Here is a 16975-nt window from a genome sequence, read left to right as displayed (position 1 = left end):
GATACATTTTTTTGCCCACAAAGGTTTTTGCCCACAAAGATGGGATTAAGGTGAACCTGTTGGGCAAGTCTAGGCAAGGTTTTCTTTCCACCCCACCCCGCTCTCCTGGCTATATCTACATATCTAGGCACCTGGATATATATTGGATGGATCTGGGTTTTGCTTATCTGCAGCAAAGTCTTGGGTGAATGGCTGAGGAAATGTGAACGTTTTGCCATGTCCTGCCCAAGTAATTATTTCTCCAGGCTAACACAGACGATACCATAACATTGGTCGTGAAAATCATTTTTACTAAACATGCCTGATAGGTAGTCCTCAACTAATGATCACAGTTGAGTCCAAAATTTCTGTTGCTAAGTGAAACATTTGTTAACTGAATTTGCCCCATTTCACGTCCTTTCTTGCCATATATGTTAAGTGAATCACTACAGTTGGTAAATTAGTTATACAGTTGTTAGGTGAATCTGGTTTCCCCATTGACATTGCTTGTCAGAGGTTCGCAAAAGGAGATCACAAGACAGTGGGATACTTCAACTGTCATAAATAAGAGTCAAGTGTCTGGATTTTGATCATGTGACCACGGAGATGCTGCAGTGGTCATGTGAAAAACAGTCAAGTCGCTTTTTTCAGTGCTGTTGTAACTTTGAACGGTTATTAAAAGAAATGTTGTAAGTCAAGGACTACCTGCATTCTTCTTCTTCTTCTTCTTGGTATGCAAAATAATATCTTCATTTTCCTCTTTGTTCTGAAGATAACAAACACAACTTCAAAACTCAAATCAAAATCATCTGCTCAAATCTATAACTGTCTGGTTTGGTTCTGCAACCCAACAGACACAGACTTCAGAAAGTAATTAGGACTGAAGAAAAAGTTACTACCAATCTGCCTTCCATCAAGGACCTGTATACTTCTAGAGTCAAAAAGAGGGCTGTGAAAATATTTACAGACCCCTCACATCCTGGACATAAACTGTTCCAACTCCTTCCCTCAGAACGATGCTATAGAGCACTGCACACCAGAACAACTAGACACAAGGACAGTTTTTTCCCTGAACGCCATCACTCTGCTAAACAAATAATTCCCTCAACACTGTCAGATTATTTACTAAGTCTGCATTACTATTACTATTAATCTTCCCATCCTTCCTTTCACCCACTTATGACTTTATGGTTGTAACTTTGTTGCTTGTATCTTTACGATTTTTATTGGCAGTTTCCTAGTATGGTTTGATTGCTTATTCTACCCTATGTCTACTAAGTGTTGTACCTTATGATTCTTGACAAATGTATCTTTTCTTTTATGTATACTGAGAGCATATGCCCCAAGATAAATTCCTTATGTGTCCAATCACATTTGGCCAATAAAGAATTCTATTCTATTCTATTCTAAAAACTCCCCTCCATTAAAAAATAGCTTTTTAAAAAATTCAAGATGATCTTTCTTAACTCTGCTCTAAATTATAGGACAACATTGCAAGTATAAACCTAGCACAATTCTTTTGTCAATGAATGAAACGAGACAATTAGAACATCTTAAGCTAGTTCTCCCTGCCAGTGTGAACTTTCAGAACTTCATCTCTGCCCAGTTAACAATTCCCTGATTAAAGGAATAGAAAATGAAATGTATCAAGAGCCATTTAGAAAATGCATTAACAGCAAGACAACAAAATGATTCATTAGCTTTTCCTTTTCAATACTATGTTTACACAAGACGATTACACCAACTAATTAGCATTTCTTCCTAGTTTGTATAAGATAACTTTTTAGATGTTTATAATGAGATGAATGAAGAAGGCCTACACTAATTTAATTGAAACAAGTTAATTTAGTTTCTAAATATGATCTATTAGCATATTTATACCTTCATTCTCTTTAAAGGTACACAACCAAGCCAAAAAAGAAAAAATCAGTAGAAATGGCTAGACAAAAACAGAATTGTTTACATTGGGAAAATATAGATGGAGTTTATATGTCTTGACTATGCTGAAATTCTGGTTCGGATTACTGTAACTACTAGATTCTGTGGGAGACAACATGAGCTTCAGATTACAATGGAGAACAGTTGCTAAGCTTCTGTTGCCCAGATGACTAGGTTCAAATAAACCTTAGTTTGTTGCACAAACTATATTTGGCTGGGTTTGCAAACATAAGGCATAAAACTGGTTTTCTGAGTGTCTGTCTCCTCTACATACTGGATTCTGCTTTTTCTTCAGAAGTTCAAAGTTGCTTGTTTCATTTTATCACTGAGCGGAGACACACAGTAACTGGCTCAAGGTCACACATTAAATTTCCACAGCTGAGGATGATCAAACTTACACGCCCAATCCTACCCTTATCCTAAAACCCTATATACACTAGCTGCACCACATAAGAAACCACAAACATCAAGGAGACTATAGATATCTTCCTTGGCGCCCATCAGAATCCCAGCCCCTCTTTAAATGTGTAAAAATCTTTATCAAAATACTAGCTTCCAGAATTATCTTTACATCCAAGAAAATCCTTTGGTTCCACAAAGGCTCTGTAGTCAGAGGTGTCAAACTTATGTCATCATGGTGGCATCATGTGACGTATCTGGACTTTTTCCCACTTCGCTAAACCCAGCATGGGCATGGCCAGCGCATGATACATCCAGCCCACAGTCCGGGAGTTTGACAGTCCTGCTGTAGGTCTTCTAAGAAAAATAGAGTAAGGAACTACAGTACATCCCAATGCATTGTTGTAAAAGTGATAATCTTCTAAAAGGAAAAAAAAATCAGAAAAATAAAGAAAGGTTAATATTGATGGAGGGGCTAGAATGACTCACCTTGCCATCACTTTGCCTTCCAATGTCTGGTGTTTTGTGACTAGCAATGGTTCACCATAGTAACCACATTTTACATGGAGAAGAGCATCATAGCAGGGCTGTTTAGCCACATCTAAAGCAAGGTTTTCCCAATAGGTAAAGGAATGATCCCATGATGTTGTGCAAATATGCACTGAAATGCCTCAGCAATCTAGCACAAAGAGTTTACAACCAATGGTTGGCTGACATGAGCTTCAGACATGCTAGTGAGGGCCACAGGTGGATGGTAAGGAGTTTGAGTGGGCTGGCAAGGGCCACACGGGGCACTAGAAAATGCAGACATGCCAATGGGGCTGTGAGCGGCAGGGATGTGCCAAGGGTGGGGCTGTTGGCTGCAGGGATTTGCCACATGCTATGGAGTGTTGGCAGGCAGAGAGCCGCTATGTAGTACAAGATCTCATATTCCATAATGGAGTTACCCAGGAGAAAGGAATTTATGGGAGCAACTTGCAACCTTCCCATGTCTTTGCTAGCAGGAAGGGAAGGTCGCAAATGGTGATCACATGACTGTGGGATGCTTCAACCCTCATAAGTGGTAGCTGGTTGCCAATTGCCCAAATTATGATCACACAATAGGGGGGATGTGACACCTGGAACTTCAGGGATAGATTGTAAATAACATTTTTTTCAATGCCATCATAACTTTGAACAGTCACCAAACAAGTGGATGTAATCCAATATTTAATCAAAAATTAGAAAGTGAATATAAGCAGGGAAAATGTGCTATATTTATATTTACACAGAAGTCCCAATAAAGGTAATCCTTGACTTACAGCCATTTGTTTCATGACTATTCCAAGTTACAACAGCATTGAAAAAGGGGAGTTTTTACAACAGCACTGAAAAAAGGGACTTTTTCACACGACCATTGCAGCATCCCCATGGTCATGTGATCAAATTTTGAATGCTTGGCAACTGGCATGTATTTATGACGGTTGCGGTGTCCTAGGGTCATGTGATCACTTTTTGCAATTTTCTGATAAGCAAAGTCAATGGGGAAGCCACATTCACTTAACAATTGCAGTGATTCAATTTAACAAATGTGACAAGAAATGTTGTAAAATATGCAAAACTCATTTAACAACTGAAATGTTTAGCAACAGAAATGTTTGGTTCAGTCATGGTCATAAGTTGAAGACCACCTGTACTGGATAAATTTCAGGCAATGTCATTTCCTGAAAGAGCTGGAAACATCCACAGAAGAGCAACAGCTGTTCATTTACCAGCTGTCAGAGAAACTCTGCATTTACAACCTATTGTAGGCAAGGCACGGCTCATAAACTGAAATTTAAAGGATGATCTGTTTGCTTTCTTATATATACAAGCCAAATTGCCACTGTCACTGAGCATCCTTTCACAGGAGAAAACTATTATTAACTATTTTAAATTATAATAATAACTTAACAGAAGAGTATCGGTGGTTCACAATGAGGAAAAGGTTTATTATTGCAGCACTGATATGCTACCTAGGTTTGAGGAAGGACGTTACCAAGCCATAATCATCTTATTAATATAGAATTGTCATTTAATATAATTCTGCACTTCAGCTATTTCACTCTTTCAAAAAAAAAAATTAGGAGCAATATTGCCTATTCTCTGTAGGTAGGTCTTTGCTACTTTAATTAGCAAAGGCCAGTCCAAATGAAATTACAAAGAAAGCTATCATTAGCTTCCATAAGGCAATTGTTCTGATTAATATACAGTAGAAAAACAAACTGTATGGCTTTTATATACCCATAATAATCATGCCCTCAAGTGTAAAACCTCTGTCAAAAATAGTTATGGTGAGCAATAAAACTGGGAGATTGCCAAATAAAGAGACCCCTCCTCGACCATATATATTTCCATTTAAATGCTATGCATTTGACTCATATGACCCAACTGCATTGTTAAAGTAAGAACTGTGTTACACTATTCAAACTGAAAATGATTCACCTCGACTATATGCTTTTAAAATTCACCCTTCGTTTTTTCCTTGTAACATACAGCCAGAAGAATATAGCAAAACAACAGTGAATACAAAGATTCTTTTTTTCAAGAGGCACCTGGACTTTCTTGTTTTTCTTTGAAGATGTTTCGCTCCTTATCCAAGAAGCTTCTCCAGCTCTTAACTAGATGGTGGGGAATGGAAGGATTTATATTCCTTGCAGATAGCTGGTCATTTGCATTCTTTTAGAAAATCGTTGAGGCCACTGGAGGTTTATCTGTGTCCTCAGGATCCCCTGAATAATGCAAATGGGTGTGGAGCTTTCTTGGAATTGCCGAAAGGACTATGTTGCAGACTGGTGATAGATGATGCTTTGCTGAGAGAGGTTTGTTAAATTTTGACATAGATGGCCCCTTTGACCAAAGGTCCTCTGTCCAAAATGTTGACTTTGCTGTCTTCAAAAAAAGTGGGCTTTGTCTTTAAATGCAGATGGACTGTTGAATCTTGTCTTCATGGGTTTGTTCTCCTATGTTGTGCCATGAGTTTTTGAAGTGGTTGTTTTGTTTCCCCAATGCAGTGAGACATGTGCAGATCTGTACATTGGGGAAACAAAACATCCCTCTCTCAACAGGATACAACATCATCTATCTCTGGTCTACAACATAGTCTTTTCAACAGTTCCATGAAGGCTCCACACCCATTTGCACTACTCAGGTGACATTGTCTTCTGTCAAATGGAGTATAATTCACCAGGGAATCCTTTCTTCACATTTTTGTTTATTTAATGATTTATTAGACGTTATATCTTTCATCTAGGTACTCCATCTAAAAAAAATCTGATAATAATTCACTGTTGATGAAATAATTCATCTATTTAAATAATTTCATCTATGAACAATTAAAAAAAAAAACCTGAAAAACATGTATGTATAGTAAGAACTACAAAATATTTTTAAAACAAATATTATATTAGTATCACTTAAATAGGACGAGATGAAATCTAGCAAATAGTATTTGCTTTTTTTTAGTAATAGAACTTCATATATAGAATGTTATACTTGAGACTGGGTTAGAACTTGAATGGAATAAACAGCTTCTATTCATTATTGCCTTCTGTTTAACCACTGTCCCACAATTACTTCTTAGAAGTCAAGCTGGTAAAGCAATTATAATTGTACCACAACAAACAAACAAATCTCTGCTATGAGTTATTAAAATATTCATGTCTGTGGTCAGTGGGACTTCTTCCTAAGAAAGTGAGGATCAGACCATTGTCAAAGCAGAAGAAATTTGATGATATTCATGAAGCAAAAGTAAGAGACTATGGGAAATTGTTCTTAATATACAATGTTCTACAAACATTGTTCTGCACATGTCTCACTGCATTGGGGAAATAAAACAACCACTTCAAAAACTCATGGCACAACATAGGAGAACAAGCCCATAAAGACAAGATTCAACAGTCCATCTGCATTTAAAGACAAAGCACATTCTTTTTGTCAGAAGAACAATCCAGAGGAAAAATAATTTAGGAGTCTACCACAGAGTATAAGCACAAACAGATTATTATTTATTATTACACTGAAAACACCTATAAATACCTATTCTTCTATGTCTCCAGGATTTTTTTTTTAATCCACTGAAGGACCTAGGCTAGTTATTTTCAATTAGTCTTTTTCATTACCTTTACAAACATGCTGGACTCAACAAATGGAAAACATTTACTTGCTTCAGTGATATCAGAATTCTTTATATTATCATGCCTGGTTGTTACTATTGCCACTTGTTTCAATGGCAAATTTAATTCATTTCTCTTCTTGATTCTGCATGTTCACTCAGTGATATGTGTCAACACTTCATAAATTAGAATGTCTACTAATTTCCCAGTGCAGAAATCAGTATTTGCTAATGATGCATCAAAATTAAGTGCTCATTGTCTCAACAATAAAAAATAATTCCAATTCTATGCTGAATTTCTCTGCCTTGAACAACTAGGCCATATTATACAGCACTTATGTGCTCCATGACCTTATTTAACCTTAACCAACCAATCAACCCGTAAACAGAAAATTTGGCTAAAAACTCTGGCTTTTGTAATGATCAAAACCTGCATTTTCTCCCCTTCTAAATTATAACGTGCCTGAGGTGGAATAGAGCAAAATAGAGTTCAAGTTGTTGTATTCAATTTGAACCTTCTATGATTACATACCTGCAGGGAAGCAAAGTCTTTAGAAGCACAGGCTCCAAGAATAGCAGCACCCATTAGCACAGACTCCACTTCTTGGGCTAGAACAACAGGCATGCCTGGGCAAAGACAACAGATCAGTTAAAGGGCCTGAGGTATGAAGCATGTAAGAAACACCTCTCCCTGAAATATTAAAACAGTTGCTTCTTTTAAAGGCTGAGATGGCTTCTTGGTATGATCTTCTTGGTGTGCCCTAAGCATTAAATGCAAGCCAAATTCAATGTGGAAACAGTCAAGAAACCTGTAGTGCAGGGGTGAAATTCAACCACCTCACGAGAGGTGGTAGGGACGATTTGAATCAGTTCAGAGAGGTGGTAGGGACAATCTGAATCGGTTGGCCCCGCCCACACCAGTCCGCCTTCTTCTTTTTAGAGACCGAGTCCCACCAAGCCATGCCCACCAAGCCATGCCCACCAAGCCACGCCCACCAAGCCAAGCCCACAGAACCAATAGGGAAAAATTTTGAATTTCACCCCTGAGTAGTGATAAATACTGTCTCAGGATGCATAGATGAAATTAATTGGTTTTCCAATGTAAAAAATATTTTGACAAAATACTATTGTTTAACCTTGTGGAGGAACTAAGTTATAAATTGACTTTGTAGCTGTCGTGCTATAAATGTATTTTTTTATTTACTTGGTGCTTATGTTTCACATCACTATAAGTGCCTTCAAACAATGAATATATTCATCTTGCCCTCTGAACAATATTAATCTGAGGCTTTTAAATGGCCTATGAAATTATCTATTGGTAGCCCGTATAATTGGCTAATGGGCACTTGAATTTAACAGTAATATATTCAGTATTTCCCTGTCTTTTCTTGGAAGAATAGGGGATTGATAGAGGAATGTTAACTATTTTATCAGATAGATTTTAATGAGGGCAAGAAAACCAAGAGCATTTTAGTCAGATGAACTCTGACATCTTATGTCAATCACAGTTCCTACAATCAGGAAAAATTCCTAAGCTGGAGAAAGGCCTCTTTGTCCAACTTTCTGCTTGGCTATTAGATACAGTCAAAGGACCCCAGTTTAAAATTTAATCAGAATTATCTATTAATAGATCTTTAATTTTAGACATCAGAAAGGAGCTCTTGGTTCCAAAGCTATTTGAATTAGATAAGGAAAAAGGTGCGCACTTGATGAAATCACATTGGACAAATAGAAAAGACCACTGTGGCAACAGCCTGTTGTGTATATTTAGCCCAGGTCAAGACCTTATATCATTTGGTTCACTTTTTCTGCTTTCAAGAAATGTAATTACTTAATGCTGATTTTGATCTCAATTCCTGGTTTGATGTTGAAGAGATGCAAATCTAAAAGCAAAATACCCAGAGCCCAAGCTTTAGGCTTGATCTAAAACATATTGGTTCCTCTGAAGAATAAAGGACTCATATGGTTCATGGTTTGTGTTTAATCCCAACCATAGAAATACATTTTCCACAGGTGAAATATGTATTCTTTTTAACCACAAGATATATCCAAAGATACTCATGCAAAAATGACAAATTAGGTGAATTAGGATCTCCTCTTATAGACAGGTAATTTGCTCTAAGTGCTATTGACATTTTGACCAGAAAAGTGAATCTACTGACATCTTCTGATTTAAAATGTGCCAATTTTATGTATGTTTAGTATTTGATAAATGGCAAATGCTGAATATTATGAATTGAATGTGACTCCTTGCCTACTTTGAATTAATAGACATATTAAATCCTACAACATATGGTTTACATGGTTGAGTTACTTGAAAAATTAAAAATATTCATTTACTTACAACCAATTATTAAGAAATAATCCATCATTAAAATGCAACTGTTATTTCTGGGCAAGCACCAGAAATATCATTCCACAATGGTGTGTACTATGAGTTATTTCAATTAGTGATATTTACTTATCTTTATATGGGAACATTGGAATTTCTTTTTGATTGAATCAGACTTATTCATCAATTTCAACACGATTTATAATTATTGCTATGCCTATCAGAACTATCTAAAAGGATAAATCCTGAAGATTCTCCTTACAAGCCCCAGTAGCGCAGTAGTTAAGAGTGCAGTACTGCAAGGCTACTTCTGCTGACTGCTGGTTGCCTGAAATTTGGCAGTTCAAATCTCATCAGGCTCAAGGTTGACTCAGCCTTCCATCCTTCCGAGGTAGGGAAAATGAAGACCCAGACTGTTGGGGGCAATATGCTGGCTCCGTAAACCGCTTAGAGCGGGCTGTAAAGCACTGTGAAGCAGTACATAAGTCTTAAGTGCTATGCTATGCTAAGTGCTACAAAATGTAGGCATTGCTATTGTACTTTAGCTCTTCTCAGATTTTTTGAGAGTCGAATGCAAGTGTCCCTTTTTTCATTGAAATTTTTTTATCTATCCTACTTGCATCTAGCTGTGGTTCAGCTTAATGACTTTAACTTTTCCAAAGAAACACTGAGATACTATTAATATTAACCAGGAAAGGTAAAATGTGCAATGGCAGAATCCCAATCTACAGATAATCCTTGATTTATGATCAAAATTGAGTTCCAAATTTCTGTTGCTAAGTAAGACAGTTCTTAAACAAGCTTTGCTCCATTTTATGACCATTCTTGCCACAGTTGTTAAGTGAGTCACTGCAGTTGTCAAGTTAGTTGCAGGGTTGTTAAATAAATCTGGCTTCCCCATTGACTTTGCTTGTCAAACAGTCGTAAAAGGTGACCTCATGACTCTGGGACACTGTAACTATCATAAATACATGTCAGTTGCCAAGCATCCAAATTTTGATCACATCACTATGGGGATGATGCAACAGTTGTAAGTGTGAAAAACATAAGTCATTTTTTTCAGTCCCATTGCAACTTCGAACAGTCACTAAACAAATGATTACAAGTCAAGGATCTATCTATATTGGAAAGATATGACTTATTTGCTGATTATTGTTATGAACGTGTCATAATATTCACCCTGCAATTTCTTCAGCCAAGGAACTAGACTCAGTATAGTGCAGATTTCTTCCTCTGTATTCTGAAACTTACCAATGATGTCCGCGTGCATTTGGACAAAGAGAGGGTTCTTGCTCAGACCGCCACACATAAAGAGAGTGTTGATATGATGCCCTGCGACTTGCATTGTTTCAACAATATGCCTGGCTCCCAACTTAAATGCAACAGAACATAAAGGAATATCTATTAACAAAAAGTGGTACAGGTAAAATGGTTCTTTGAAAAGCTGAAAAGCCATAGTTATTTCCACTGATAAGAAAGAAGAGTTTTTTAAAAGATGGGATCAACAGTGACTATAATGTTGCATTTATTTTTGTTTTTGACATTAAATTGTCCGTCTACGTCTCCAGATTAATTGTAAGACAGACATTAGCTTATAAGAAAAACATACAGAGAAGTACATCCTCTTCCTCAAATAGTTGAAGAAATACAGGAATTAACATTATTAAACATACAGCAATCATATTTTTTATCCCTCTTTTGTATCCATTTTAATACGTTTTTGTTTAGAAATCAATTTAGTTGTAATAGCTCCGATCAAGAGCATTTTTTTTCAACTCTAACCTTTGACTTACCTTTTGAAAAAGTAAAATAAAATTAAAACAACAGAAATAAACATTTAAATGGGTTTACGGGATTTTTGTTTCGCATTTCCAGCTCATGCAGAGAAACCCTTTGAACACTAACTGTATATTTAAAATTGGTTTTTGGATTTCATCTGAAAGAAAATAAAAACCTCAAAAGTAACATTACTGCCAAATCTACCCTTTGTCAAATTCATAATGCTAAAGAATTCTCTCAGCATTTAACACTGAACATCTTCTGAAGCATGGCCAAAGTTCATTGTAAGATTTACAATGTACTGCAAATGCCTGTAGAGACTTTGCTGGAATATTTAAGAAAAGCAGAGTTAAGCTTCAATTGTTTATTTCATCCTGATTAAGTTTCACGGGGATTTTGATTTAAGATAGGTAGGTCTGGCAAACTCTTAACATTAGCAAGGGCAGCTAATGAAAGGCACAATACAATTAATGACATACAATATGTTAATTAGATGTGGATGATGGGAAATGTAATTCAGCTCTTCTAGAGATTATCAGACTGAGGAAAACTATCCTATGCCCATTACTTTCATTACTAAAGGACAGATATTCACTTTTTAAAATTGTTTCTTGCTTTGAGATTGTGAATGGTTTCATTCTTAACTACTGCAATTTTACCACTTGAGAGCACTGTGGATATTTTTCAGAATTCCACCAACCCATGTTTATCTAGATATCTGTAACATTAATTGAAGTTAATATTTATAATATCTCCACACACACAAAAATAACTTTTTCCCCATCTCAAACCTAGTTATTCTGTTTTTCTTCTCTGCACTATGACACCACTAAAATTATCCTTACCTTTGCCTGAAAAAGGTCACAGCAAAGTTTAAGGTGAAACTAACTCATTTTTTTGAGTTCACATCAATATAATTAATATAGATTCATTATCTTATACATTACTACAGATAGTCCTCAACTTACGCTCACAACTGAACCAATAGAACATTTCTGTTGGTAACTGAGACATTCGTTAAGTGAGCTTTGCCTCATTTTATAAACTTTATTGCCACAGTTGTTAGGTGAAACACTACAGTTGTTAAATTAGTTACACAGTTGTTAAGTGAATCTGGCTTCTACATTGACTTTGCTTATCAGAAGGTCGCAAAAGGGGATCATATAACCCTGGGACTGCAACTGTCATAAATATGAGTCAGTTGCCAAGCATCTGAATTGATCATGGAAATGCTACAATGGTCATAAGTGTGAAAAAACCATCATAAGCCACTTATTCAGTCCTGTAACTGAACAAACTGTTGTAAATCGGGGATTACCTGTATAAGGAAAACTATGCAGTCTAAGAGATATGCAAATGCCACTTTCCTGCAAAATCCCTTATTAGAAAGAAAACAGATGAGCTTTTAGAAAGTTTAAGTGATATTTAATACATGTAAACAACATGTGGTCTGAGGTTGTACACAGTTGTAAGTTAATATAGTGTGACTGTAATACTTTTATTCCTATAAAATAGTGGCTAATTTCCAAGCAAGAAAGTTATATTTCCAAAATGCCCTTAAGCATTAAAAGTAATATTTTCTGAATTTTACAAAAAATAGCAGGCCCTGATCCATTGGTTTTCTTTATTGTTTTAGTTGCTCCAGTGCTAAAAACCAGCTCTGTATATTGGTGAGTAATAACCTCCCCCACTCAGATTATTATGTGTTACATTATATATGCAGTACCTCTGTAAAAAATAACACAGGAGGGACCAGGGAGTTTAATTTCAAAGCACTATAGAATCTAGGAGAAAGAAACACTTGAATAATAATAATAGATGGATTTCCCAGGATACCCAACTGAGAAAACTTCCACCTCATTAGCATAAAATAATGCCAGAGTGCTTGTTTGGCAAAGAAGTATTGTAGTCTTTCACAAGATAATATTACTTGTTCACATTTTCTGAGAAACGATTTGCATTTTTTATTTAAATCGAAAAGAGTGGCATGAAAGTACACCACTGTTGTACTATCAAAGAACAGTAATAATAAGATTAGCAGATATACATCCTAGCTATATAAAAAACATCCTGTTTGTGTCCGGGGAAGTGTTAAAACTCTGCAAATGGATTTCAAGAAATTGGTCTCATTGCTAAACTGAGCAGAGCAATATTGTGGGGCACTCTAGCAAAGAACAGAAGCTATTTGATTATGACAAACGAAAGCTCTGTAACAGATTTTATAGTCATCTGCAAGGTTGTATCAATTATAAATGTCCACATATGAGGAAGATGAAGCAAATGACATCACATGGTGTTGTGACTAATGACAATTACAAAATTCATGATGTGTATCATGTTGTTGTGACCTAGAATAGACTATGAAAGCAATAATGGAAGCACTATATTATATTGTTGAGACAGGAATTTGGGGAAGAGAGAATGTTATTTAGAAGATGGAATATTACTGAAGTTTAAGATTGTGATCTCAGGACTTGTTTATTGATTGATTGATCAGATTTAATTCGATTTCTTTAGCTGCCCATCTCAGCAAACGACACTGGGCAGCTCACAATTCAAAACATACACTGCTCAAAAAAATAAAGGTAACACTTAAACAACACAATGTAACTCCAAGTCAATCACACTTCTGTGAAATCAAACTGTCCACTTAGGTAGCAACACTGATTGACAGTCAATTTCACATGCTGTTGTGCAAATGGAATAGACAACAGGTAGAAAGCATAGGTAGTTTGCAAGACATCCCCAATAAAGGAGTGGTTCTGCAGGTGGTGACCACAGACCACTTCTCAGTTCCTATGCTTTCTGGCTGATGATTTGGTCATTTTTGAATGCTGGCGGTGCTTTCACTCTAGTGGTAGCATAAGACGGAGTCTATAACCCACACAAGTGGCTCAGATAGTGCAGCTCATCCAGGATGGCACATCAGTGCGAGCTGTGGAAAAAAGGTTTGCTGTGTCGGTCAGAGTAGTGTCTACAGCATGGAGGTGCTACCAGGAGACAGGCCAGTACATCAGGAGATGTGGAGGAGGCCGTAGGAGGGCAACAATCCAGCATCAGGACCGCTACCTCTGTCTTTGTGCAAGGAGGGACAGGAGGAGCACTGCCAGAGCCCTGCAAAATGACCTCCAGCGGGCCACAAATGTGCATGTGGCTGCTCAAACGGTCAAAACAGACTCCATTAGGGTGGTATGAGGGCCCAATGTCCACAGGTGGGGGTTGAGCTTACAGCCCAACACCGTGCAGGACGTTTGGCATTTGCCAGAGAACACCAAGATTGGCAAATTTGCCACTGGCGCCCTGTGCTCTTCACAGATGAAAGCAGATTCACAGTGAGCACATGTGACAGACGTGACAGGGTCTGGAGACGCCATGGAGAATGTTCTGCTGCCTGCAACATCCTCCAGCATGACTGGTTTGGCAGTGAGTCAGTAATGGTGTGGGGTGGCATTTCTTTAGGGGGCCGCACAGCCCTCCGTGTGCTCGCCAGAAGTAGCCTGACTGCCATTAGGTACCAAGATGAGATCCTCAGACCCCTTGTGAGACCATATGCTGGTGTGGTTGGCCCTGGGTTCCTCCTAATGCAAGACAATGCTAGACTTCATGTGGCTGGAGTGTTTCAGCAGTTCCTGCAAGATGAAGGCATTAATGCTATGGACTGGCCCTCCCATTCCCCAGACCTGAATCCAATTAAGCACATCTGGGACATCATGTCTCGCTCCATCCACCAACCATGTTGCACCACAGACTGTCCAGGAGTTGGGGGATGCTTTAGTCCAGGTGTGGGAGGAGATCCCTCAGGAGACCATCTGCCACCTCATCAGGAGCATGCCCAGGCATTGTAGGGAGGTCATACAGGCACGTGGAGGCCACACACACTACTGAGCCTCATTTTGACTTGTTTTAAGGACATTGCATCAAAGTTGGATCAGCCTGTGGTGTTTTTTTTTCACTTTAATTTTGAGTGTAACTCCAGACCTCCATGGGTTGCTAAATTTGATTTCCATTGATAATTTTTGTGTGATTTTATTGTCAGCACATTCAACTATGTAATGAACAAAGTATTTAATAAGAATATTTCATTCATTCAGATCTAGGATGTCTTATTTTTGTGTTCCCTTTATTTTTTTGAGCAGTGTATATTACAATTAATATTTTAAAACCAGTAAAATAGTAAAAAAAGATCAGTAAAAGTCAAAACATTAAAATGTCCAATTCAAAGTGCATACAAAAGCAAAATATCTGGCCTTTAATAACATAGCCAGGAGGTGGGGTCCTTGGCACAGTAGCATCCCAGGTTCAGGAGCACAATTAGGTCTTTAAAGCTTTATGGGAGGCTAATGGGGTTGGGGATGTTCTAATCTCCAAAGGGAAAAATGTTCCACAGAGCAGGAAATGATGTAGAAAAAGATGGTCTTCTACTGCCTGTCAGCCAATATTCTTTGACTGATGAGATCCCAAGTCCAACTGATGCCCATGTCCAACTGATCTAAATGGATGGGTAGAAACTCTTGAAAAAGGTGATCCCTCAGGTCCCTAGCCATCTAGGGCAGTGATGGCTAACCTTTTCCATGTTGCGTGCCAAAAGTGCATGTGCATGCGTGCGCTCACATGCCTGACCCATGATGCAATGTGTGCGTGACTCCCCCCACCCCTGCGCATGCACAGGTGATCCCGAGTGTGCACCGCGCACCTCTGAACATGTGTGCACGACCCCGCACCGCATGTCTCTGTGCATGTGCACACAACCACCCCTGCACGTTTCATGACTCTGTGCATGCGCGCATATCCTACACATGCATCTCCCCCCACGCATATGCGGCAGATACCCGACAATCAGCTGACTGGCAGGGAGCACATGCACATACACAGTGGGGCTCTTCCGGGCAACTTCTCATGTGCCAGCAGACATGGCTCTGCGTGCCACTTCCAGCATGCATGCCATAGGTTCGCCATCACAGATCTAGGGCTTTACAGTTACCACCAGCACCTTGAATTGCACCTAGGAATACAATGGTAACCAGTGCAGCTCATCACATAGGAATGATATTACATGTTCCGTATATCTGGCACGAGTGACAACCTACATGGCTGCCTTCAGTACCAATTGAAGTTTCTGAATGATCCTCAAGGGCAGCCCAACGGAGAGTGTGTTCCAGTAGTCTAATCTGGAGATTAAAACGGTGTGAATTTTGAGAGCATGGCCACCCATTCCAGGCATGGGCACAACTAACACGCCACCCAAAGGTGTGCAAAGAACCTCCTGGATATGGCTGCCGCCTGCTCTTTGAGCAGGAGCCACAAGCCCAGAAGGTCTCTTCAGGTTGTGCACTGGGTCTGTTTGGGGCCGTGCCGCTCCATCCAAAACCAACTATGGAAATCCTTGTCTCTGGGGAATCCAAATACCGACAGCCACTCTGTCTCGCTAGAGTTGACTCCGAGTCCTTTTCAGTCCCATCCAGTCCCCAACAGACCCCATAGGACATTCATGGCATTACCCAGAAGAACTTTTTTTAAAAAAACAAACTTTATTTTGAACTGAGTCCAAATTAGTGTAGTTTGGTGTTCCAGCAAAAAGCCAATAGCCAGAAATCTATAGTGAAGCTAATCCTTGGCATGCACCATATCCTGGAATGTCTTTTTTTTAAAGTTATTTAGAAATGTGATGTATAATGAATATTAGAAAAGTATTGGAAGATCACAGGATCAGCTGCCACTTTATTCCACAAGGAAAGGGAAAATTTAATTAATTACTATCTGCTAATAATATGTGCCTTCATCATTTCCTTCCCTCTTGCCATTTGTTGAATAGAAAAATAAAATGGCCACTGAAATTTTCTCAGCCATAAGAAGTGAACTACTTATATGCAACAGTATCTTGAAAAATCAGTGAAATAGTTTTCTTGTCTTTTTAGCTCCTAAACTCTTGGCCTGAAGTAAAAAAAAAACCTGCTTTCCAGATGTACAGCCAGGCTGCCTCCTAAAAAAATCAAGTACAACATATCAATCAATAGTACCAGTAGTCCACACTACTGTTTGTGACATAACCAACATCACTGTACTCCATATCTTTCAAATGAAATTTCCCCTGTTGAATAGGACAGTTTATATGGGAAGACAGATTTGGAGAGGAGACAACATAAATACAAATGTAAGCTCATTTGAAATTTCTTTTCTTTTTGTACTTCCCTCTTTTAAAAAAAAAATGCAGTTGACATATTGTCTGAATTGCTCCACAGAATAATATTAGGTTTAGGCCATTGTGGCAGTGCAGTGGTTAGAGTGCAGTACTCCAGGCTACTTCTGCTGACTGGTGGCTGACTAAAATTTGGCAGATCGAATCTCACCAGGCTCAAGGTTGACTTGGCCTTCCATCCTTCCAAGGTGGGTAAAATGAGGATCCAAATTGTTGGGGG

General features: G+C 38.3%; 1 protein-coding gene across 9 annotated transcripts in view; it reads right to left on the bottom strand.

Moving 5' to 3' along the window:
• Window positions 1–16975, bottom strand: part of FGGY (FGGY carbohydrate kinase domain containing) — a 146796-nt gene that overhangs the window by 38163 nt on the left and 91658 nt on the right. For 7 of the 9 annotated variants that reach the window (XM_087929993.1, XM_087929990.1, XM_026707187.2 and 4 more), the window contains 2 exons: window positions 10032–10152; window positions 6981–7075 (listed from right to left, as the gene is read on the bottom strand). The exons of the other annotated variants lie outside the window; for them this stretch is intronic. In XM_087929993.1, the coding sequence (XP_087786119.1) occupies window positions 6981–7075; window positions 10032–10152 (216 nt within the window). The remainder of the gene's footprint in view (window positions 1–6980; window positions 7076–10031; window positions 10153–16975) is intronic. 9 annotated transcript variants of the gene reach the window in all.

The sequence above is a fragment of the Pseudonaja textilis genome, chromosome 3, assembly GCF_049901715.1.
Source record: "Pseudonaja textilis isolate UNSWEBS1 chromosome 3, rPseTex1.2, whole genome shotgun sequence".
Classification (NCBI taxonomy): domain Eukaryota; kingdom Metazoa; phylum Chordata; class Lepidosauria; order Squamata; family Elapidae; genus Pseudonaja; species Pseudonaja textilis.
The sequence above is the reverse complement of the archived record's forward strand: the minus strand, read 5'-3'. Positions and strand labels throughout refer to the sequence as shown.